General features: G+C 35.4%; 3 protein-coding genes across 3 annotated transcripts; 2 read left to right on the top strand and 1 right to left on the bottom strand.

Annotated features, from left to right (window-relative positions):
- Window positions 1-1,140: 1,140 nt before the first annotated feature.
- On the top strand, window positions 1,141-4,210 carry LOC8262398 (pentatricopeptide repeat-containing protein At5g50280, chloroplastic). The gene is made up of 2 exons (XM_002516832.4): window positions 1,141-2,057; window positions 2,499-4,210. The coding sequence occupies exons 1-2, from the start codon at window positions 1,228-1,230 to the stop codon at window positions 3,811-3,813; spliced, it is 2,145 nt and encodes a 714-aa protein (XP_002516878.1). The 5' UTR covers window positions 1,141-1,227; the 3' UTR covers window positions 3,814-4,210.
- A 254-nt stretch (window positions 4,211-4,464) lies between these two features.
- LOC8262399 (ISWI chromatin-remodeling complex ATPase CHR11) lies at window positions 4,465-11,884 on the top strand. The gene is made up of 25 exons (XM_002516833.4): window positions 4,465-4,847; window positions 4,989-5,111; window positions 5,214-5,320; window positions 5,766-5,878; window positions 6,218-6,315; window positions 6,452-6,631; window positions 6,767-6,988; window positions 7,300-7,434; window positions 7,511-7,793; window positions 7,880-7,953; window positions 8,094-8,314; window positions 8,398-8,485; window positions 8,567-8,660; window positions 8,749-8,937; window positions 9,061-9,092; window positions 9,198-9,274; window positions 9,385-9,474; window positions 9,563-9,632; window positions 9,789-9,843; window positions 9,921-9,979; window positions 10,053-10,218; window positions 10,677-10,855; window positions 10,980-11,195; window positions 11,327-11,425; window positions 11,588-11,884. The coding sequence occupies exons 1-25, from the start codon at window positions 4,641-4,643 to the stop codon at window positions 11,603-11,605; spliced, it is 3,195 nt and encodes a 1,064-aa protein (XP_002516879.1). The 5' UTR covers window positions 4,465-4,640; the 3' UTR covers window positions 11,606-11,884.
- Window positions 11,885-13,718: 1,834 nt separating this feature from the next.
- On the bottom strand, window positions 13,719-19,795 carry LOC8262400 (serine/threonine-protein kinase PBL27). Its single transcript, XM_002516834.4, has 5 exons — window positions 19,235-19,795; window positions 18,211-18,410; window positions 17,800-17,989; window positions 15,109-15,500; window positions 13,719-14,946 (listed from the first exon to the last, which is right to left on the bottom strand). Exons 1-5 carry the CDS (start codon window positions 19,374-19,376, stop codon window positions 14,320-14,322), a joined length of 1,551 nt encoding a protein of 516 aa, XP_002516880.1. The 5' UTR covers window positions 19,377-19,795; the 3' UTR covers window positions 13,719-14,319.
- Window positions 19,796-24,519: the final 4,724 nt, after the last annotated feature.

Below are 24,519 nucleotides of genomic sequence, written 5' to 3'. Positions count from 1 at the left end.
GCCTATACTGCCCTGTTGTGTGTCATTAAGTTCGGCACCGTTAGACTTTAAGAGGGTAATATAGTAATTTGGGGTGTTCCATGAGGGTATTGGTGTAAATGTAAAAAGCCTTTGTTGTAACGTGTCGGAAGCGCAGATGGATGATGTTTGTTAGTCTAAATGGGATTGTGATTGGATAAGTCCGCGTCCATCCTATTCTATTGTGTGTGGAAGTTGTATTTTGTTGTAAACAGAACTATACTAATATCCTACGCAACTTTTGCCGCATTGGAAACTTTCATAACTTGCACGAGTATTGCACGTGAGTTGGTGCGGTCTTGTGGGCCATTGAGCATCCTGAATAGTGGTTGACTGGTTTACCTAACAGTCAAGTCTGTTACGGTTAGAATTCGCAGCAAGAGATTACCCGCGCAACAAACCCCCGGTAAAGTTCATAAAACTTACTTTTTCTGAGAAGGTGCAATCTTTTGCCCCTAATTTAAATATTCAATTAGATATCCTGTAAACATTTATACCAACGCTCGTGAGCATCAAAATCCTATCACCTAAAATAATCATAAATCTTTTTTCATGAACCAATATCGTAACACATAAATCCTCTTCCAAAGGTTTTCATTAGTTATAGGATTCTTACCATACAACATACATGATAGAGAAAATAAAAAAAGTAAAATAAAAGATGAAAAAAGAAAAAGATATAAAAAAAATATAAAAAAACTAAAACATTGATTAAAGAAAAAAGAGAGTAAAATGACTCAAATTTTATTGAAATCATATCACCATTAAACTTATGTCCATGCATAACAATTCTTGCTATTTGGTCAACATATGCAAGCCTTCTACGAAGACCGGAAAATAGAAATTAAAATACTATATTCTCATTTTTTAACAAGTTTAAATGTTAAATTTATAAGTATTCCAAGCTTTAATGATATGGATAAATAAGTTTTCTCTTTTGATTAAAAAGTTAATTATGTGAACTTTTTGAACCCTTTTGCCTCCACAATGTACATTGATTGATTCTGTCGTATTTTTCGTAAGTTTGATAGTTTTGACAAATGAGTTGATCTTAACGAGATTGTGACTTGAAGATGTGTTTTCCGTTTCTCATAAAAACAGGAACGGTGTCGTTTCAATTCATAGGTATCACGGCACACAATGTCATTCAGAACCACTATTGATTGCTCTCGCGAGCCGCATCTAATCCCAAAATAGAAAAAGAAAGCCATGGATGCACTTCAGCGCCAAGTTTTATTACCTTCTTCACTAACCTCACTACACCTCTCCTCTCAAAACCCAAATTATTCCAAGCCTCATCTTTTTATCTCCTCTAAGCCTGCAAGACCTTCTTTTCCTCTCTTTGTTGCACATTCAACCCCCATTCCTCGCTTTTCACCCTCCATTTTCCTCCCTTTCCTTGAACAAGACCAAGAACCCAAATCACAGATTCAAGAACAACAGCGGCCAGAGCAAGAAAATAACGATAGTGACCTTACACTTACAGACCCAATTCTTAAATTCTTCAAGTCACGCACTTCGACAACACAAGACCCACCTCATGAAGGCAAATTCTCACTCCAAAGAAACCGCCGCACTCAATGGCGTCTCGCACCTGACGTCGAATCCGATATTGGACCTGATGATGAAATTGATGATATTCTTAAAAATAAACTACTGGGTTCTTCAAATTCTGATTCAAGTAAAGGTATTGTGAGGGAAATTTTGAATCTTGCAAGGGAATTACCTGAGAATACCATATTAGGAGAGCAATTGGGTCATTATAAAGGGAAGATTAGTGTAGAAGAGTGTGTGGAGGTATTGGAATTGATGGGCGAAGAGGGTATGGTGACTTCTTGTTTATATTTTTTTGAGTGGATGCGCTTACATGAGCCTTCTCTTGTTACTTCTCGTTCTTGTACTGTTCTTTTTCCGATATTGGGAAAGGCTGGAAAGGGTGATGAATTAATGGTTTTGTTTATGAATTTGCCTCAGAATAAGGAGTTTAGAGATGTTCATGTTTATAATGCTTCTCTTTCTGGCCTTCTTTATTGTCAGAGGTATCAAGTTCTTCACTTACAAATCAGTCTTTTTCTTTGTGTATGTGATGTTTTATACTGATTTCGCTCTTTAGTTACAAAGAACGTGCATAAAGTTTAATTTACCATTTTCTTTTCCTTTTTTGTTTGCTGATAATAAAATTTGGTGTTTGTGTGTGCATTTAAGTGGTGTCAATTCTTTAACAAGTACAAGCTGCATCATGCATCACTGGACAAATTGATCTATCTGTTTTACAGTTTAGTTTTTCTTTTATGAAAAGTATGATGATAATACCAGCATTTGTCTGTATTTTAGATACTTCCAAGAATTAGTTTGAACTTTGAGTTCATTTATCACCCAGCTTATTATTCTTGAATCTCATCATTATGCTCATCTGTTGCTCAAATAGTTCCAATTTATTTTCTGGTGGTTGCTCATTATGATTTACTTGCATATGTCAGGTACGATGATGCTTGTAAGGTGTATGAGGCCATGGAAGCACAAAATGTCTCTCCAGACCATGTGACGTGTTCTATAATGATTACAATGATGAGGAAAAATGGCCGTAGTGCAAAAGAGGCTTGGGAGTTCTTTGAGAAAATGAATAGGAAGGGAGTCAAATGGAGTCCAGAAATTCTTGGTGCTCTTGTAAAGTCATTCTGTGATGAGGGGCTGAAGAATGAAGCCCTAATTATCCAAGTAGAAATGGCAAAGAAAGGGGCCTTTTCAAATGCTATTGTGTATAATACATTGATGGATGCTTATAATAAATCCAACCAAATTGAAGAAGTTGAAGGTATCTTTGCTGAGATGAAAGCAAAAGGACTTAAGCCTACATCTGCTACCTTTAACATTCTCATGGACGCATACAGCAGAAGAATGCAGCCTGAGATAGTTGAGGAATTGCTGCTAGAAATGCAGGATGCTGGTTTACAGCCTGATGCCAAATCGTATACTTGCCTAATAAGTGCATACGGGAGGCAGAACAAAATGACTGACATGGCTGCAAATGCATTCTTGAGAATGAAGAAAGTTGGTATAAAGCCTACATCGCATTCTTATACAGCTCTCATCCATGCTTATTCAGTCAGCGGTTGGCACGAGAAAGCTTATAGTACATTTGAGAATATGCAAACTGAAGGAATCAAACCCTCAATAGAGACCTATACGGCTCTGCTGGATGCATTTAGGCGCTCTGGTGACACCCAAACACTAATGAGAATTTGGAAAATGATGATGAGCGAAAAAGTTGAAGGGACAAGGGTGACGTTCAACATTCTTCTCGATGGGTTTGCTAAACAAGGTCACTATGTGGAAGCGAGGGATGTGATATCTGAATTTGGAAAGTTAGGCTTGCATCCTACAGTAATGACATATAATATGTTGATGAATGCATATGCAAGGGGAGGGCAACACTCAAAGTTGCCGCAACTATTGAAAGAAATGGCAACTCTCAATCTAAAACCTGATTCTATTACTTACTTGACAATGATCTATGCATATATTCGCGTTCGTGATTTCAGGAGGGCATTCTTCTATCACAAGACTATGGTGAAAAGTGGGCAAGTGCCTGATGCCAAGTCTTATGAAAAGCTTAGGGCAATATTGGAGGCAAAGTCTAAAATAAAGAACAGGAAAGACAGGAGTGCCATACTTGGTATAATTAATAGTAAAATGGGCATGTTGAAAGCTAAGAAGAAAGGGAAGAAAGACGAATTCTGGAAGAACAAGAAAAGACATCCTAGAATGTATAACGTTGCACGGGAGTCCAGATAGGTAGTGATTATGCCTTTCTTAGGAGGAGGAAAACACGGCTAACCTACATGGGGGTTTCTGCCAAAATGATGCGTCTTTTAATCATCATGTCACAACTGGTAGTCCTGATGCATCTGCTATATGTAGGTGCGTGGTCTAGGCTGCTAAAACCTAACGGCATTTACGTTCTTATGTTGCTCACCAGTTCGTTTTATAATTTTACGAAACACGAGAATATTTGGCTAGGGTGGATATTTGTGAATCTGCAGTGGATGATGCTATAGATAACTCTCTGTGTCCTTCAATGTGTACAGAGCTTGTAAGAAATTGTTGTAATATTAAAACAGATCTTATCTTATGAACATCTAATCTTGTTGCCTTGGCTTTACTTGCCATGGTGACTGACATTGCTAGACAATTCAAATTCTTTTTTCCTTGACCAATCAATCTACCAAGCAAACCTACACACGACCTGAACCTACTCTGCCTAAAGAATTTCTACCTGGGGCTGGGCTGGGCCGAGCTCATTACTGAACGACCAAGCCATAGGGCTGTCCAGTTCCATCTCGGCGGGAAAGAGCAATTCCGCTAGAGCGGAAAGGCGGGAATTCAATTTCACTCCAAACCCGACTCAAAAGCCAAAAAGCCCAAAATTGTTCTAAAAAACCGCTATTCATATAAATAGATATCAAATAGTACCTACATCCCTCCCTGACTCCTCATTTTAATATCGAAAAGAAAAAAGAGAGGAAAGAAAAGCCTCTTCTAGTTTAAACACACTTTCTCTCCTAAACCAAAAAGAGAGAAAAAGAAACAAAACCCTCGATCTGAAGATAAACAAAAGATCAATGGCGAAACCCTCCAAGCAACAGCTATCTTCCGACGAAGCTTTATCCAATGGCTCAGATTCGTCTTCTGATGAACAAGTCAATGAGCAGATCAACGACGAAGAGGATGAGGAAGAGCTCGAAGCCGTTGCTCGCTCTGCTGATTCCGATGACGACGAAGCCGCTGCCGGTGAAACCGCTAACTCCGACAGTGAGGAGGTTGACGAGGTAAAATGTTTATGTTTTAATTTAAGTGTTATTATTTTAGGGTTTTGAAATTGTGCAGATATTTGCGCCTTATTGTTACATTTCTGGTGCAAGCAACAAAGAAATGGCTATGTAATAACAGTACTATATATGAACTTGCAGGATGGAAGCAATAATGAAATAAGCAAGCGTGAAAAGGAAAGGCTTAAAGAAATGCAAAAAATGAAGAAACAGAAGATTCAGGAGATATTGGACGCTCAAAATGCAGCTATAGATGCTGATATGGTATATTTACTTTGTTTCATGAATGACTCATTAAATGTATATATACTTTGTCGCTTATTGTATATGGAGAAAAATCTTGCTGATTTATTAGGTTAATTGCAGAATAACAGAGGAAAGGGACGCCTGAAGTATTTACTGCAGCAAACTGAGTTATTTGCTCATTTTGCCAAACCTGACCAATCCACATTGCAGAAGAAAGCTAAGGGAAGGTAGGGCTTTGTTTGGTGTTGCTTGACTAGTGCAACACTTCCATTTTTTCAATCTGCATATTTCAGTATTTTTTGTTGCCAGGCTTTTGGAAAAAAATTCCTGTATGAGTTAACCATGCATTATTCTATTGATTGTGTTGCAAGGTTGCATAATTAGTTTCAGAGTTCTAACTGCAAAAGGGGATCTTATTAAAGTATATTGGGAGCTAGGTATCTGATATTAGCTCAAGACAGCAGCATGGGATGGGGTTAGATATCTAGGTTTAACTTACATATATTAGAAAACACTTCAATTGTCGTATTCTATATTGTTTAGGGTGGTTTTGTGCCCCATGCTTTGAATTCCTTGCATATGCTTGTTATTAGAAAGGGGACACAAATGCTTGCACCTAAATTTGCTTAAATGTCTAGGTTCTGATGATGACTTTTTCATTAACTTGTATAGGGGTCGACATGCATCTAAACTAACTGAAGAGGAAGAAGATGAAGAATATCTAAAAGAGGAGGAAGATGGTTTATCTGGAGCAGGAAACACACGGCTGGTGGCACAACCCTCCTGTAAGTGATTTTTCTAGTCTTCTTTTTTTTTTTTTTTTCATTTTGTGCTTGTGCATTTCATGCATTGCTGATGTTGGTTTTACTGCATACTACAATGAACTCTTTTTCTGGATGACCCTGGTTAACTATGAATGAATCAATGTTGTTTTGTTAACATGCTCAAATTTTCTTCATGAGATGTACTGTATTTAATTATTGATGACAAACTGATGTCAGCTGAATTGGTGTCTGGCTAATGAAGCTTTTGACTTGAGAATTTACATTTAAGCTGATGTTTCTGTTTCAACTGTAGCTCAGTTTTGGAAGCTAATATTTCTTGATGTTATTTACTTTCTGCAGGTATTCAAGGAAAGATGAGGGATTACCAACTTGCTGGGTTAAATTGGCTTATAAGACTCTATGAGAATGGCATAAATGGAATACTTGCTGATGAAATGGTATGTGTGAAATTTTTTGGCTATATAATCAGCTGAAGGCAAACATATGCCTAACTTTGTCTTGTTTCATCTGATTTGAGTAGGTCATGTATTTTAGAATGTCTTGCAATGACAAATTCTTGATTTTGCAATTTAGGGTCTTGGTAAAACCTTACAAACCATCTCCTTGATGGGTTACCTGCATGAGTTTAGAGGAATAACTGGTCCTCATATGGTAGTTGCTCCAAAGTCTACACTTGGTAACTGGATGAATGAAATTCGGCGCTTTTGTCCAGTTTTGCGTGCTGTAAAGTTTCTTGGAAATCCTGATGAGAGGGTATGTCATTAAAATTATGCTTTAGTGGGTAATTCTTTGTTGCATTTTGTTTTGTGTTAAATTACATTTGTATTGGGTAATTTTCACCACTGTTGTTTGCATTTATAATATTGTGTTGATTTCTTCTGTTGGCAGAGACATATACGTGAGGAATTACTAGTTGCAGGCAAGTTTGATGTCTGTGTTACAAGTTTTGAAATGGCCATCAAAGAGAAGTCTGCATTGCGTCGCTTTAGCTGGCGCTATATCATCATTGATGAAGCCCATCGAATAAAGAACGAGAATTCCTTGCTTTCAAAAACAATGAGACTTTATAATACTAATTATCGTCTCCTCATTACTGGTACTCCTCTTCAGGTATGCATTTGACTCTTTAATGGCATTTGGGGTGTAATAAAACTTCTTAGGTCCTAATGTGTTTTCTATCTGTGCTGTTATGCTGAAAGAGTTCTGAGGAGTTGGGTTCTTATAGTTATGTTTCTGAGGCTGAACTTTTTTTAGATTGCATGATTTTAGGCAGGTGTAAAGGCTGTTATTGATTGATTGCTTTAATATTCATATTTTCAGGTGTTGTCTTCTGATTGTCTTTAACCTAGTTGTCCTACCTAGATTCTTTTTTTTTTGGTGATATTAATGTAAAATTCTCTCAACAATGTGTTGATGTGCAGAACAACCTACATGAATTATGGTCTCTTCTGAACTTCTTGCTGCCAGAGATTTTTAGCTCAGCAGAAACTTTTGATGAATGGTTTCAAATTTCTGGTGAAAATGATCAGCAGGAGGTTGTTCAGCAACTGCACAAGGTGGGTATCTTACTTCTATTGTTGGAACTAAGGCTTCTACTTGCGAGTTGTTAATTTTGTGGTATTTGTCTTTAAGGTTCTTCGGCCATTTCTTTTGCGAAGACTGAAGTCAGATGTTGAGAAAGGGTTGCCTCCAAAGAAGGAAACAATATTGAAGGTGGGCATGTCACAGATGCAGAAACAGTATTATAGGGCATTACTGCAGAAAGACCTTGAAGTTGTTAATGCTGGTGGAGAACGTAAACGTCTTCTGAATATAGCTATGCAGCTGCGTAAATGCTGTAATCATCCATATCTTTTCCAGGGTGCTGAACCTGGCCCACCATATACAACAGGAGATCATCTTATTACAAACGCTGGTAAGCTTTGCTGCGGATGTTGAGGTTATTGGTGCTAATGTATTAACTAGTGTGGAATTCATTCTTTTATTGTTACTTCTTTCCAGGTAAAATGGTTCTCTTGGATAAGCTGCTTCCTAAGCTAAAAGAGCGTGATTCCAGGGTCTTAATATTTTCCCAGGTTAGCATATCAGGGTTCCAAAAATGTTTGTGCTGCATACCTGTTCCGATATTTCTTTATTGTTAGTATGCTTAAGTTAGTGTTCTGGTTAGATAAATCTCTGATATATTCTTGTGGCTGGGTTGGGTTTATAAATGCAGATGACTAGGTTGCTTGACATTCTGGAAGACTACTTAATGTTTCGTGGTTATCTGTACTGTCGGATTGATGGGAATACTGGTGGAGAAGATCGTGATGCTTCCATTGAAGCCTTTAACAAGCCAGGGAGTGAGAAATTTGTCTTCTTGTTGTCAACTAGAGCTGGAGGACTTGGGATTAATCTTGCTACTGCAGATGTTGTCATACTCTATGATAGTGACTGGTGAATTTTTATCTCCTGCTGGTTTTCTTTGGCTTTTGTTAGGTTTGTCTTTTTTCCTTGTTGATGGCGGGGATTTGTTGCAGGAATCCACAAGTTGATTTGCAAGCTCAGGATCGTGCCCATAGGATTGGTCAAAAGAAAGAAGTTCAAGTATTCCGATTTTGCACAGAGGTTTGGATTTATCCTTATGCTTCTATAGACGATGCTAAACTAAGTTGATTTGATTTCTCAGTTTGATTTATCCTGGAACAGTATACTATTGAGGAAAAAGTGATTGAGAGGGCTTATAAAAAGCTTGCACTTGATGCCCTAGTGATTCAACAAGGACGGTTAGCGGAGCAGAAAAGTACACATCATTACGCATTATACTTGAGCAAATTTTGATGTTTCATGTATTTTGTAGGTTTTATTTTGACGCTTTTTGTTTTGTGCAGCTGTTAATAAAGATGAGCTCCTTCAGATGGTGCGGTTTGGTGCTGAGATGGTTTTCAGCTCAAAGGATAGCACAATTACAGATGAAGACATTGACAGAATTATTGCTAAAGGAGAAGAGGCCACAGCAGAGCTTGATGCCAAGATGAAGAAGTTTACAGAAGATGCAATAAAATTTAAAATGGATGACAGTATGTGCATCAATGAGTATTTTTACTGGTTTATGTTTAGTCATTATATTGTTTTATTTAATTTTTTAATTGCTTGCATTTTTACCATTATAAGTAAGGGTATCTTCTTTTGTTGATATGCAGCTGCTGAATTATATGATTTTGATGATGAGAAGGTAGACAGACCACTCTCTATTTCTCAACTCTTAAGACCTTGATTTATTAGGAAAATTTTGAGGTTCATTTTTAACTCTGCTCAATTGTGTTTTGGTATCACTAAGGATGAAAACAAGTTTGACTTCAAGAAGATTGTCAGTGAAAACTGGATTGAACCACCAAAGAGAGAGCGAAAGCGCAAGTAATTGTCTTTTCTCTCATTTCTTTTTTCTTGTCTTGTTTATATGCTTCCACATGTCATTTCAGCATTTTACATGGAACTTTCTTTGTCTTAAATCTTTCTTTAATCAGTTACTCCGAATCTGAGTACTTCAAGCAAACAATGCGTCAAGGTGGTCCGGCAAAACCAAAAGAGCCTCGAATTCCTCGCATGCCCCAATTGTAAGAATTCCTGAAACTTCTTGGTTTCTCTCTTGGTTGAATTGTCACATTCACATACTCTGGCTTACAAGCTTTCTTATATTCATAGGCATGATTTCCAATTTTTCAATACACAAAGATTGAGTGAGTTGTATGAAAAAGAAGTTCGCTACCTCATGGTGAGTACCATCTGTGTTAATTATCAGTTCTTTTCTCTTGGTCACATAGCTGATGTATTGTAAAAAGCATATGTTTAGGCTAATTCTGGTTTCTTAGTCATCTAATTGATGTATTCGAAGAGTTACTTGCATGTGCTAATTGTTCTTGTATTTTAGCAAACACATCAAAAGAACCAGCTGAAGGACTCAATTGATGTGGATGAGCCTGAAGGTATGTTATTAAATGTGCCTCTTTACGCTGTTCCGTCTAGCATTTTTTGTACTGGTGACCAATTGTTACTTGTTTAGAGGGTGGAGAACCTTTGACCGCTGAGGAATTAGAAGAGAAGGAGCGACTGTTAGAAGAGGTATTACAATGTTTAATATTGTTTTGGATTATATTATGAGCTTCTGCACTGATGCTTGAACGGATAATTTCAGGGCTTTTCTTCATGGAGTAGAAGAGACTTTAACACCTTTATAAGGGCTTGCGAGAAGTATGGCCGGAATGACATTAAAAGTATTGCTTCTGAAATGGAAGGAAAAACAGAGGAGGAAGTTGAAAGATATGCTAAAGTTTTTAAGGAGCGATACAAAGAATTAAATGGTAAGACATTGCACTTATAATATTCTCAAATAAATTAAGAGATCTTTTTCTGGACAAGTCATAAGGCTTTTTCACGTCATGCTTCATTTCTGTCAACTGTGGATATATGGCATTAATTGACGCGTGCAAGGATGATCACATAATGTGTCTTATACATGGCCAAAAACCTAAGAAAATTCTACAGAAGTAGTTCGCTGGTTTTATTAACCACTTAAGGTTTTTAAATTTTTATTGACAAAGTGCTTCGAAACTGTCATTCTTGTCAAATGATTTATGGCTGGTCTTTTTTAGTTCCCATTGTTATTCGTCAACCATCATTCTTGCACTTTTATCAGATGGAATGTAGTCTTTGTAGTGTTTGGCTCATTTCGATTGGATAATATGAATTTATTTTCACTGCATTTTAATAATAATTTGATAATGTTATTTTTCCTGTTGACTTTTGGCTTTGCCCATAGATTATGATAGGATCATTAAGAATATTGAGAGAGGGGAGGCTAGAATTTCCCGTAAAGATGAGATCATGAAAGCAATTGGGAAGAAATTGGATCGCTACAAAAATCCATGGCTTGAATTGAAGATCCAGTATGGTCAGAACAAAGGAAAGCTGTACAATGAAGAATGTGATCGTTTCATGGTGCAATTCTTTAGTTACACATTGCTCTGATATCCTCTCTTCTCCCCCTATTCTTCTATTTTTCTTTTCTTTTCCTCCAGGAAATTAGACATTTGATGTTAATTTCTTCTATTACACCTGCCAGATTTGCATGGTTCACAAGCTTGGATATGGCAACTGGGATGAGCTAAAAGCGGCATTCCGCACATCGCCTCTGTTTCGTTTTGATTGGTTTGTGAAGTCTCGCACCACTCAGGAACTGGCAAGGAGATGTGATACACTAATTCGGTTGGTGGAGAAAGAAAACCAAGAATATGATGAGAGGGAGAGGCAGGCAAGGAAAGAGAAGAAGCTTGCCAAGGTAATTTCTTGGGCAACTAAGTGGGTATTTTTAATCGTCTTAATTGTATAGAGATTTGCATTTGGTTTTGAGGTTGAGCCATCTTTGTCTGTAAATGCTGATGAACATGCTGTGATATCACTGCATTTCAGAACATGACACCATCTAAGCGTGCTATTGGGAGACAAACTGAAAGTCCCAACTCATTAAAGAAGCGAAAGCAATTAACAATGGATGATTATGTGAGCTCAGTAAGTTTCTGGATGCATTTATTATGAAAATCTGCATCTCTTTATACTAGTACTTTCTGGAGGAAATTATTAACTGAATATAATAATGCATTCGCATGTGTTTATCCTAGTGGTACTTACTGGAGGAAATGATTAACTCAACTGATTATATTTGTTTTGCAGGGGAAAAGGAGGAAGTAATACGAATATAGGCTTGTTTTAACTTTTTTCTAATATAAGATATCTAGTATTTCAAGTAGCAGAAGTATCCCACCAATTACTGGAATAGATCCCCTTATTTTTTGTCACTCAGGTCGGAACCATTTATGTTGCCAGTTGGTGAGAGATGAGATATTGCAAGATGTGAATGAGGCTAGAAGTTATCTTTAGTTTGCACTAACATGTGCTATGTATCTATTGAATTCATTGTTATATTAAGAGTAATATTTATGTGGCTTTAATAACATACGATGTCCAGTAGCTCCTTTGTGTTCCCTGTGGATCAACCATCCAAGATTGGAGTGGGTAGTATATAATAATAGACTCTTGAGCCCTGTAACATCGTCGCCTCTGGTGAGAGTTTTGATGTTTCCACGATGCTGTTTGATTACTTTCTCTTTTTGGGTTCGCTTGGATATCAAATGTTTTGTTTGACAGGGATATCGTGATCCAAGTCGCTGCCATAAAAAGGAAAAATGAAAGGTTTAGCTTTTATTTGTCATCCCCCGGGTATCAGAATATGGATGTCAGTACCCTGAATTTCTACTACGAAGAGCAAATTTTAAAAGGATGGAGATCAGTACCCTACAAAAACAGGTAGGATGATGTTTCTACGCAATTCGTACAAAAAGTGTATAAGATGGGGATAGAACAGAACTTCTGAAGACAATACTTCTAGTTATTAGTCGGATTGCGGAGATTTTCAGTGTTTGTAAACATGGTCAAGACAGATGTGACTTGCTATGCGAAGAAAATAAAAGAAAGGAAATTGTCAACAAGAGTTTTTCGGGCATAGCAAGGTCAAGTGCAGCCAAACCTGGTCCTGACTGCAACTGGTCAAGTTGACTAGTGTAGCCAAGCCTACGTTTATTGGCCGACTGTGAAATAGGAAGGAATTCTGCTTTTGATCCATGGGCCAAGTCTGCTCTTAGTGACAGATTTCCGAATGTGAATTTTGACATATCCCGGAAAAACTATCAAGATAGCCCAGCTCTGGAATACTCGAGGATGGCATATTCCCACTGTTCTTGATGATTACACGGAAGGTGGTGAAGAATGAAGATGATAAAGTTACCTGTAATGGCACTTCTGAACTCTGATGGAAAGATAATCTATAGCTAGTGTTTGAGAGAGTAGCATAAGAAGCAAATGTCATGCTGGTTATCTGGGCGAAGGTATTATTATAGAGGATCAGCCTGCATTCGTAAGCATAGTTTTTGTCTTGATATTCAAAAGAAACTTGCTACCAAAACCATTGCGGAGATGGAGGATTGTATCAAATGATACATGTCGTTTCTGTGTAAATAATGCCGAAGATGTCCATCACTTGCTATTAAGTGTAGCTTTGATAAGAGTATATGGATCAAAGTGTTGAAATCCTCAACTGCAGCAAAGATGTTTTAATGCCGCGAGAAAGCGGCTGCTTTATGTGGTGCACTTTAGTTTCATAAGCCAGGCAATGAATTGTGTGTATTTCTTTAACAAATAACTCCCAATGCTAATGATGTTTTCAGTCACATTATTGTGTACTTAGAAGAACAGTATCAAAGTTGAACTAAAATATGCAGCTTCCAGGTGAGAGGAGTTGTTTTAGCTTTTGCTCTTGTGTTCCTTCTTCTGACTTTGCTGCTGCTGCAGGTTTAGCGATTGTTGTGACCGGCCATTATGCATTTTTTATTCCTTTCTCGATCCTCTTTAATTCTGATTCCGATACCAATTGTAACACTAGATTATGCACTAGTTAAAATTTCTTTTCTTTTAATTTCTCTTCTCTTACATAAGTAATGCAGCAATTAAAGGCATCAGACAATACGAACATAAAGGATAGTGGTACGCACCTTCCCATAATATGCTGATAAGCAACAATTTATATTTTTCCTTTTTAAATTAAATTTTGATATTCACTCTTAGACACCGATTTAATTCACAATATGTCTCCATTATCGTAAAAAAAACAGAAAAAAAACACTAGAGTTGCTGCAGTGCAATAAATGAATACCTCAATGAACATATATTACTAGAATTTGAGTGAAGAATTGATGGTCAAGTTATATGACATAACTGTATTGTCAATTGAAGCAGAGAGAGAAGAATATGATGAAAACTTCCTGTATAAGCCGAAACATGACCGGACTCAGAAATCCATACACAAGACCGTATTGAGTACAATATGTAACACCAATGAGACGGCCAAACCAAACCCACCAATCTAAGTCTTTCCCCACATAATTAAAACCACAAATACATTGGCCAAAAATTAACTACCTTCCCAGATTCCTGTGGCAAAGAACTTCAAGGAAAAGAAAAAAAAAATAAAAAAACCCTAAGTACATAACATTAACATGTTGCATTCATCATTCTTCAGTGGGGTTCCCTGTAAAATGCCCGAAAACCAAACATTAACACCCCCCTCTGCCCTGAAGACCTTTATCTCTCCCTGTTTTCCTTCCTTCAACCACATAATTGAAGCATTCAATTTCATACTCATGACTACAAGAATGATACAGGACAATAACATCAGCAGTCAAAGTTGGATACAACAAGTCTTATTCCCTTGGCAGAAATGGGAACCAAGAACATTCAAGAACTGTGTATCTACAACTTCTTTTTTCCCTTCATGATGACCCCTGGAAGCATACAACATATATTTTGCCAAGAACAAATCAAAGACATGAATTGGCCTTGCACTGCAATTTTTACTCATTTGTACCATCAAAGCTACCCATTGCATTTGCACGCTTCTTCTCTCGCCAATTCTCACCCCAAACTTTTGCTTCTGCAACTGCACGCTCTCTATCTAAATCCCGATTCCTGGGAGTCTCCCTAACTCTGCTGGTATTTACTGGACTTCCTCTCTGAGAATCTTGTCGCTCAGAGTCATCCAAACCCCATTTCCTGCCAGACCCACCACCAGTTTCGCTCCTTCCTAACTCGCTGGCGGTGCTTGATTCCCTCATAGGGTCACGCCTTCTATAATCAGGTGAATTTTTATATGTAGAAGGGGAGCCATGCCATCCACCACGTCCATGCTCATCTGGGCTGTCCAGCCCATCAGCCATGCCCTTCCGGTCATCTCTGTTCCTAGGAGTAGATGGCCCAACTCTGTTACTTTGATTGGCAGAATTTGGGTCATACGTTTGGGAAGCTAAATATGTGAGTGCAGTCACAACATCCCCTATTAGAGGCCTTGTGGCTGCTTGTTCCTGTAAGCACATGGCTGCAACTGCAAGAGCCTGATATAATCCTCGCATTGGATAACGCCCTTGAAGCAGTGGGTCAGCCATTTTGGGGAACTTCCTACGATCTTTGAAAAGTGGTCGAGCCTGAAAAGCCCCATGTCCGACAGCACATATAACAAGATGCACAGAAATCTTGTTTTATGTTAGTTCAACATAAAAGAAAATAATGATAATGAAAAAAGGGGGAAAGAAAACAATAGATCACTGGAAGACTTCTGTATGAAAATGAAAAGATGGAAAACTTACCCATGCGACAAGATTATGTTCTCCAGGAGCCCGGGTATTATCTATGGCCTTGCGCCCTGTGATAAGTTCAAGAAATACAACTCCAAAACTATAGACATCAGATTTTAAAGTAAGTTGACCAGTCATAGCATATTCAGGAGCACAATAACCATATGTCCCCATCACACGTGTTGAGACATGCGTCTTGTCACCAACAGGACCCAGTTTCGCAAGTCCAAAATCTGATAACTTGGGGTGATAGCCCTCATCAAGAAGGATGTTGGATGATTTTAAGTCCCGGTAAATAACAGGTGGGTTTGCTTTGTCGTGCAAGTATTCTAACCCCTTAGCTGCACCAGCTGCAATCTTCATCCTAGTGTTCCAGTCTAGAGGCTCCTTGTCTGATGGAAAATCTGATAAAAATAATAAAATTTAGTAACAAGAATGAGCTGTAAAATTCAAAGCTAACCAATTCAAATGAAATTTAACAACCATCAAGCTTTGATGGTAGTTTATGATGCCAAAACAAGGTTAAGCAAAAGCACCAAGAAGTATCAAAAGAATAAATCTAATACGTACCAGACAATCAGGCTACCCATGTCTAGCAGACGCTAGCAGGATGATCAACTGACCTCCTAAAATGAACAAATTTAACCTCAAAGTTACAAAGCCTTAAACTCAGTTTTCGGATTAAGCACAAAGTAAATTCTTTGTCCGTTTACCTCCATCTAGTAGCTACTTCCTTAAATCCCTAAAAATCATTTCTCTCCTGTATTTATCCAGGTTTTTGTTATAGTTTTTTCCAGTCCTGACATCAATTTTAGCAGAATCCAACAATCCTTTGACCATCTCACTACATGCTAGAGTTGATTAACATGACTTCTACTCAAACTTTTTCACCAACAATGGGCACCATTAACATCTCATGACAGATTCATCTAAACAGTTCTTTTCTTAATACTTCCATCTATTCACCTCAGTATCCACATTTCAGAGCTTGATACTGAACTTCTTTGATAGCAAAGATTCGGTATTAAATAAAAAAGAAAAAAACAGTCTTCTTGCTGCAATATCAATAGTCTAATATTCCTTTCAATTAAAGCGGGGACCTCGGAAAGTGTGAGACTGCTTTCAGACTCCAATAAACAATTGATCATGTCTGCTGGAAATTAGCTCCACATCACACAGAGATCACGTTTCTCAAACTGAGGGTTCTAAAGCTAGTTCTAAACTATGGTTCACTAGACAGGTATGCATACTCGCACAAGCCGAGGGAAAGTACCTAGCATGAATTGAAAGTTGACGCAATTTCGACCACCAGTCGCATGTCAAATACAATTATAGCTTCTAAGCAAGATCTGATGTAGCACTTCTACTAGAAGTACCAATAGTAGCAATTTAAACATTATGCCAAGTGACTATCAGTCATGCCAACTTCTGCTACTGCTACTATCACATCAAAGTTGGAATAAATCTGCAAATTCTGTCATGGAATATGAAAGACTTCCTTTCTATGAGCTTTTCAGATCTTTATGTGACCTGCTATTTGCAGTATTCCTCCTTCAGAGTCTTAAATCAATCAACTGGGTGCTATATCTACAAATGAAAGATATCACCAACAGATTATTCCTAGGTTATCCCAAATGCTTCTCTTCCAAACTTGACCATCCCAATTGATCTTCACATCCCCAAAACAATTGGCCTTTCACTTATCTTGTGATTCATGGCCTGTTGACATGCCCTACTGTCAAATACTCTTCATGATATTTTCCTTTTAATTCTCTTAAATATCGGCAGACTTCTATCCAGAGCAACTTCTTATGAAACTTCGCTAATATGTAACAAAAAAGTATATAATGCTAGGCGAATCTTTCCCTACAACTCATCCAAGTTTCAAAAAGACATCAAGCAGAGATGGAGAACACTCCTCAATAGTCATTTGTACATTTTAACTAAAAAATTACCACCGCTCTAAGTGATTAGATGTTGTTCAATCAGACCATGCAAAGTAGAATAAGCAAGCAATATCCATAGGAATCATCACAGTTTGTTTTATATTCCTCACACTCAATCAGTCAGTGAAACTACAAGTCTTATGAAATTTGTATCCAGAGCAACGTCTTATGATACTTCGCTAATATGTAACTCAAAAGTATATAATGCTAGGCGAATCTTTCCCTACAACTCATCCAAGTTTCAAGAAGACATCAAACAGAGATGGAGAACACTCCTCAATAATCATTTATACTTTTTAACCAAAAAAGATTACCACCGCTCTAAGTGATTAGATGTTGTTCAATCAAACTATGCCAAGTAGAATAAGCAAGCAATATTCACAGGAATCATCACAGTTTGTTTTAAATTAGCAGTTGATGCACTAAAAAGCAATATGGTTACACACCAAAGTCAAATGTTATAACTTCTGGGGGTAAATTTATTAATTTATGCAGCTTAGAAGAAGTGAAAGAACATTTTAATATCTCTGGAGAATAAAAAACATTTTAGTGAAACTAGCTACATTATTAAATAACCAAGTCATTTAACCATGTTCTCAACAATGAATGACATAGCTATATAATACAGAAGTCTATGAGACCTTGGCAAACTTTTAATATCTGTGCAGAGAAAAATGATAACTGAAGGGAAAAGTGAGCAATCTAGCCAATGTAGAGAGTGTAATTGAACTAAAGTAAAGAAGATAGACAATCTAACCATGCAAGTGGTCTTCCAATGACCCCAGTGGCATAAACTCATAAACAAGAAGGCGCTGATCCCCATCAGCACAATAACCAATCAAATTAACAAGGTTGGGATGGTGGAGGAGGCTGAGCATGAGAACCTCCACTAGAAATTCCCTATTTCCTTGAAGGCCATTCCGATCAAGCTGCTTTACAGCAACTACCTGAAATCACAAAATTGTCCAATAAGATGAAACCTAGCAACATTATTTCGTCATACATATTGTTGATAATAAGTGCTTACAAAGTCAAAATACATGTAATGTAGAAGCTTGATACACAAAAGTTGATAAGCTTAACAGAAAAAGTTTTCAAAGTACGAACAAGGTGTCATGACACAAATTATACAATGTTAATGTAGGCATCCAATGCAATCTTAAATTACCTGTCCAGTGCTCTCCAAACGACCTTTGTAAACCCGTCCAAAACCCCCTTCACCCAATAGACACTCTTGTCGGAAGTTCTTTGTTGCAGCAGCAAGCTCCCGGAATGTAAATGTTTGTGCTGCAATATGAGCAGTTGGTCCATCTTTTGGAATTGTTGGCTCCTTCTTAGGATCAGAGCCATTTCGTGATTTTGATTTGTCTGCATGATTAGGTGCATTAGACAAACAATAGAAATGGAAGGAAAGGTAAATGAATATATAAGCAGCTGATTATAAAACATAATTGAACAGCCTAAGGACTAAACTAGTATATGCACAACCAAAAAATATGTCAAAATAGAGATCTTTATGTTTCTCCTAGGTAGATTTACTATTAACCAATCCAGACTAAATGGACTTTCCATGGAGAATGCTTCCAAGTGGTGAGACTTTGTTGATCTCTCATTGTCATTAGGGTTAGTATTATGAAGCTTTTTTATTTTCTTTTCCCAAATCAATTGGCTATCACAGTGTAGCCATAAACAAAATGTAAACTTAAGCCTAACATTTCCGTTTTTACATTCTTTGAACAAACACAATAGATAAACAATTTTTTACCTAACCTATCAATAGATCATATATTTGCAGGAGCAGTGAGAATCTTTTAAATACTAACATCCAGCTTTGTCTTTGACAATTATGATAGAAAAGAAAATATAGTTATAGAAGACTCCAAAACAGGGGTCCTGAAACTTAAGAGCAGATCTTTAAAACAATACTAAGCACCATGCCAATACCATAAGAATCAAACAGCATAAACGATAAGGAATTCCACAAGCAACCAACCCTATTCATCAAAGGTCTTAGCACTAAAGCTAAAAGAACCGCAATTAAGCAAACCAGGCATAGATGAAACAGATCAAAGCAGAAACAAATTTTAACAGAAACACAGTAACAAAACACTCAAAAGAAGACCCAAAAACTCATAATTCAACAAAGTTAATCTCCATATATAATTCACCAAAATAAATTCAAACTTTATTACCTGAGCTAACTCTACCAACATGGTGTGACTGAGCAACTGAGCCTTCTTTGACTGAATCCTTCTTGGCCACTTCTTTGATAGCACCGCCACCATCAGTACCCTCCTTGTTTGATGATCCAAAACAAGGAAAACACCCACCCATATCAAATCCAAACAAATCAAACCAAACCAAACCCAATAGAACACTCAATTCCCAACACCCAAAAATTTAGTAAAGTTCGAGCCTTTAGCTATTAAAACCTCTTTCTTTGAAAAAAAAAAAAAAAAAACTGATGGTACAATACAATTGACTATCAAAGTCACTCACTTTGCTTTTTTTGTTCTTTTGCTTTCTCTCTCTACTCTTTCTCTCTCTTTAGGATCTTTAGTGGCCATTGAAGGGAAAGATCGAGAGAAGCAAAAGTTAGATCAACAAATCGAAGAAACTAATTTGGAAACTTGCAACAACAAGAGAAAGTAAAAGAATAGAAAGACAAAATTCAAGTAATTAAAGTAAATAATAAGAGCTTTTTCTTTCTTTTCTTTTCTCTTTCTATCCAAATTTCTAAAATTGAATGCAAATAAAAAAATTCTAATTATCCGGTAATTGTGGGAGTTTGTCCTAACTCACACAGAAAGAAAATATCAATAACATTAAAAAAATTGATACATTGTCACTAATTACATATAGGTACATATTTAATAATATTTATTTTCCTTTTTTTTACGTTTTAATCCTCAAAAAAGTGAAAAATTACAGTTTGAGTAATAATCATCATCACGGTCGGGAAAAGTAGGCCCCACTACAAGAGATGTGCTTCCACACTTGTGATGGACATTCTTAACACATGTTTTTTAAGAAAATTTTTTATATTATATACTAATTCATAAGAAAGTCTTTCATGGTAATATTTATCTAAGATTGGTTGTATTTTATATTTTCAGGTTATATATTCTCGTCCGTTGGATTTGTATGTTTTTGAGGAGCGAGTGATGTTTTGGATATTTAATCCAACGCCTAATATTGTTGCAGTCCGGATTGAATTTGGCTAAAGGGCCAAATTTGACCCTCAACTTCTTTGGATAGTTCATAATGGACCTATTCTTTTATTATATCCCTTTTAGAAACCTCTTTTTTCCGTAAAGCTAACAATTTGGACCCTTAGTTAACAAAAGAAACTTAACTGAGGTCAAGTTTTGCTGATGTGGCTACATGAGTCCTTTTTTAAGAGGCTACAAAATGCCATGTCACTGCATATTAAGCAAAAGATGAACCCACCTACCTATCTACATCAATAAAACTTTTAATTAATTTCTTTTTTCTTTTTTTTGTTAACTAAGGGTCCAAGTTGGACCTTTTTGAAGGGGAAAAAACAAGAGGTTCTAAATGGGACAAAAAGAAAAGAAGAATAGTGTCCAATTTGAACCTTTGGCCATTGAATTTTACTTGAAGAAGCTCTGACTGAATTTTATTCATTAGAAATTACTTTTAACCTAAATTATAGCATTCGAAAATACAATTACATGAGAGATTTTAATGATCAGTAACAATTGATTTTTTATAAATGATTTTCGGACAATGTATGAAGCAAACCGTTTGTAATTTTTATACATGAACAACTAAAGAACAGTGAGGAAAAAAGAAAACAATTTAGTCCAATATTATATTATGTCGGCCATTGTTGTACGTATGATGCATATAAATGTAATTTCGTGAATAAAATTTTATAGAGAGAGAGAGAGAGAGAGAGAGAGAGAGAGAGAGAGGGATTGCATTTTAAGCATATACTAAGAATCAATTAATGGAAGAGAAATGAGATATTGATTGATGATAAATACTTTATAAAACATGTTATATATAAATAATCAGATTTTAATCATTCTATTTATTACATCATTCAAAAATAATTTGACGAATTAAACATTCATTAGGTGTGAATGTAATAAACTATTAAACTTTTTTTTAATATATAATCTTATTTGGATGACAATAATTATTATTATTATTGTTATTATTATACAAGAAAATAAATTATTTTGCTGGCTTGCCCGTATACGATAAAACCTCTCTACAAGTAGAATTAAACTATTTATAAATATCAATTCTCTATTATAATAAGTTATAAATTATTTAAATTCACTTTAAAAATTATATATAATTGCTATGTTTTATTTTACCGTATTTATTTTGACTCATAAAATTTTATTTATATGATATGACAAGATATTTACGTATTTTATTTATTATTTTTATTATTTTACCAATAAAATTAAGTATTAAGTCTAAAAAAATTTACGATTTAAAGCTACATTATATTTTATTTGATTCCAAATGTGTGATTATAAAGAGATTTCGTTGTGTAAAAATTTTATAAATCAACATAAATAAATAAATATATTTTTATATATGAAAAGAGAAAATATTAGATGGAGAGCTTTCAATCCTGACCATTGATAAAGATGGCAAATTAAACTTGTTGTTGGAGACATACATAATAGGTTGTGTTCTCATTGTTGGTAAACATTTTCTTACATGCCAAACAATACCCAACTTTAATTAACTCTTTCTCATTTTGTATGGTAAGCTCTAATAAGCATATCTCGCTCCACTTTCATTGGCTGCTATGTTTTACCAAATAAAAGGTGGGAATCTTCTTTTCTCACTATTTCGTTAGTCTAGGCAATTCTTCATTTTTCTTATAAAACAAATAATCATATTATTTAATATAAATTTTGTTTAATTATTATACTTAAAACTTAAATCAAGTGATAATAAATAGAGTAATTGAATCTCATCTCTATGACAAGTATTAAAATAATAACTATTCATATTATAATTTACGGTCATTAAATTTTTTTAAATATAAATTATTTAATTTCTATCAGCATATAAATTTAACACGACATGTTTGAAATAGATAATTAGTTTTAGTCATATCAATTTATTATTAGGATATGATTTTTATAATTGGTAATTTGAAAAATAATTTTTAAATATTTTAATAAAATGTATGAATAAATTTGAAAGTCATTCAAGAAAATCAAGTGCTTGACATGGTCAAGAATTTATCTATTAAATATTATTTTATTATTTTGTCATATAATGCATTATATATGATCATTTTGTCCTATCATCGTGTAAGACAAAGGTGCATGATAAATGAAGCATCTCTTTAAGATTCCATAATAGGTACCTTTTTATATCTAAGTATACATAAAACATGCCCTTTCATGTTCCATAAAATCAGCCCTTTTGCTTTCATTTTGTGGATCCAATTACAAACCCTCAATTAAAACACATTAAATCCAAATTTCGTACTCTTAAGAAACTTATGTAAAAATATTATTACAAATCTTCATTCATAGTTTTCTACCCTTGAAAGTTTGATTCTTTCTCATACTAACAAAACCTGAAATTTGAAGGCTTTTAAGGGTTTTAAAAAACTAAAGCATATAGTCTTTGGTTTCAATCTTATGCACATTTTATTTTATTTATAAATATGTTTTAATAGGATTATTTGTAAATAAATTTTGTTGTTTTATGTGCTATATAATAAACTTGAAGTTCATTTTAGATAAAATAATTCTGTGTTTGATTTGAGTATGAAATTTTTTAATTTTTAATTTTTAATTTTTTTAATATTTTATATATATATTATGTATAGAAGTTATTAGAAATTTTATTATATTTGACATACTTCTAGTTATAATTCTATCAAAAATATATTAATTATAATTAATTTTATAAGTTTAATAAGGTTGAATTTTTAATATTAAATAAACTAATCCTTTGTTTGAAAAGGAAAATAAAAAAAAAAAAAAAAAAAAGAGAAAACAAATAGTAGAAATTCTAATGGCATTGCCACTGGGCACTGGTCAAGAAACCCCTATAACCCACCTGGCCATCGAGCTCTGCTATAGCAAATCGTATCCTTGCAGTTCAAAATCTTAATAATGCATCCACCAGCGCCACCACCACTTCAGATCAGCCTCGCCGCTAGTCCTGTTACCACTGCTTAGCTTTCAAGTTACTTCTGACCATCAAATGAAATGTGAATAACTGTTACGTTAGGAAAAGAAAACTCTCTCTATTCTTTATAATCTCGATAATAAAATAGGATTTAGCTTGAATCATAAGTTAAAGGTGGAGAATTTGAGTCTTCAATTTAAAAAAAAAAAGAAAATATCACGATTTGAAGAGTAGATTGAAGAAAAAGATTGCAGAGGAAATGAAAGTAGTTCATAGAGAAAACAAATTGAGAAAATTCTCATTAACCTTCATCTGTTACAGGTGATTGCTTTTAATACAGAGGAATTGGACACTTGTCACTTTCCTATTGAGCTAAGCTTCTAACGGTAATAATCTAATGAAAATCGTTAGCTTTTCTGTTTAAAGACTAACAATAGTCTAACAGAAATGTAACAAACCTTTTTTAACAAATATCTTTAATATCCCCCTCAAGATGGAGCATAGATGTCATGTATGCCCAGCTTGTTAATAAAGCTAAGGAATAAAGAAGGAGGAAGTGATTTTGTGAAGAAATCAGCCAGCTGCTGAGTAGAGGAAACAAGGATCAAACGAATAAGTCCAGATTGAATCTTTTGCCTAACAATATGACAGTCAATTTCTATGTGTTTCGTCCTTTCATGGAACACTGGATTATGAGCCAAATAACATGCTGACTGATTATCACAATACACCAACGCTGGAACAGAATTTTGGACTTGTAAATCCTCTAATAAAAAAGACAACCACTGAATCTCACATGTCACATTTGCTAAGGCTCTATATTCTGCTTCTGAACTGGATTTTGATACAGTTGCTTGTTTCTTTATTTTCCAAGATATTAAAAAATTCCCAAGAAAAACACAGAAACCAGATATGGATCTTCTAGTTTCAGAACATGTAGCCCAGTCAGAATTTGAGAAAGCCTTGAGCTTTAAATTGTTTGAGGCAGGAAAAAATAAACCTTGTCCCAGAGACTTCTTTAAATATCTGAGGATCCTTGAAATTGCGGCATAGTACTTATCTGTTGGGCAATCCAAAAACTGAGACAACTGCTGAACATGAAATGATATATCAGGCCTAGTACTACATAAGTAAATAAGCTTTCCTACTAGTCTTCTATATGTTGTAACATCTGAATATAAAGAACTATCATCTTTGGTTAGTCTTGTATCTGATGTCATAGGAGTTGAGGCAGGTTTTGATCCTAAATAACCAGTCTCTGTCAGGAGATCTATGACATACTTCTTTTGGCCCAAATTGATCCCAGATTTTGATCTTGCTACTTTAAGACCTAAGA

The sequence above is a fragment of the Ricinus communis genome, chromosome 9, assembly GCF_019578655.1.
Source record: "Ricinus communis isolate WT05 ecotype wild-type chromosome 9, ASM1957865v1, whole genome shotgun sequence".
Taxonomy (NCBI): domain Eukaryota; kingdom Viridiplantae; phylum Streptophyta; class Magnoliopsida; order Malpighiales; family Euphorbiaceae; genus Ricinus; species Ricinus communis.
This window is presented reverse-complemented; position numbering and strand designations above follow the sequence as displayed.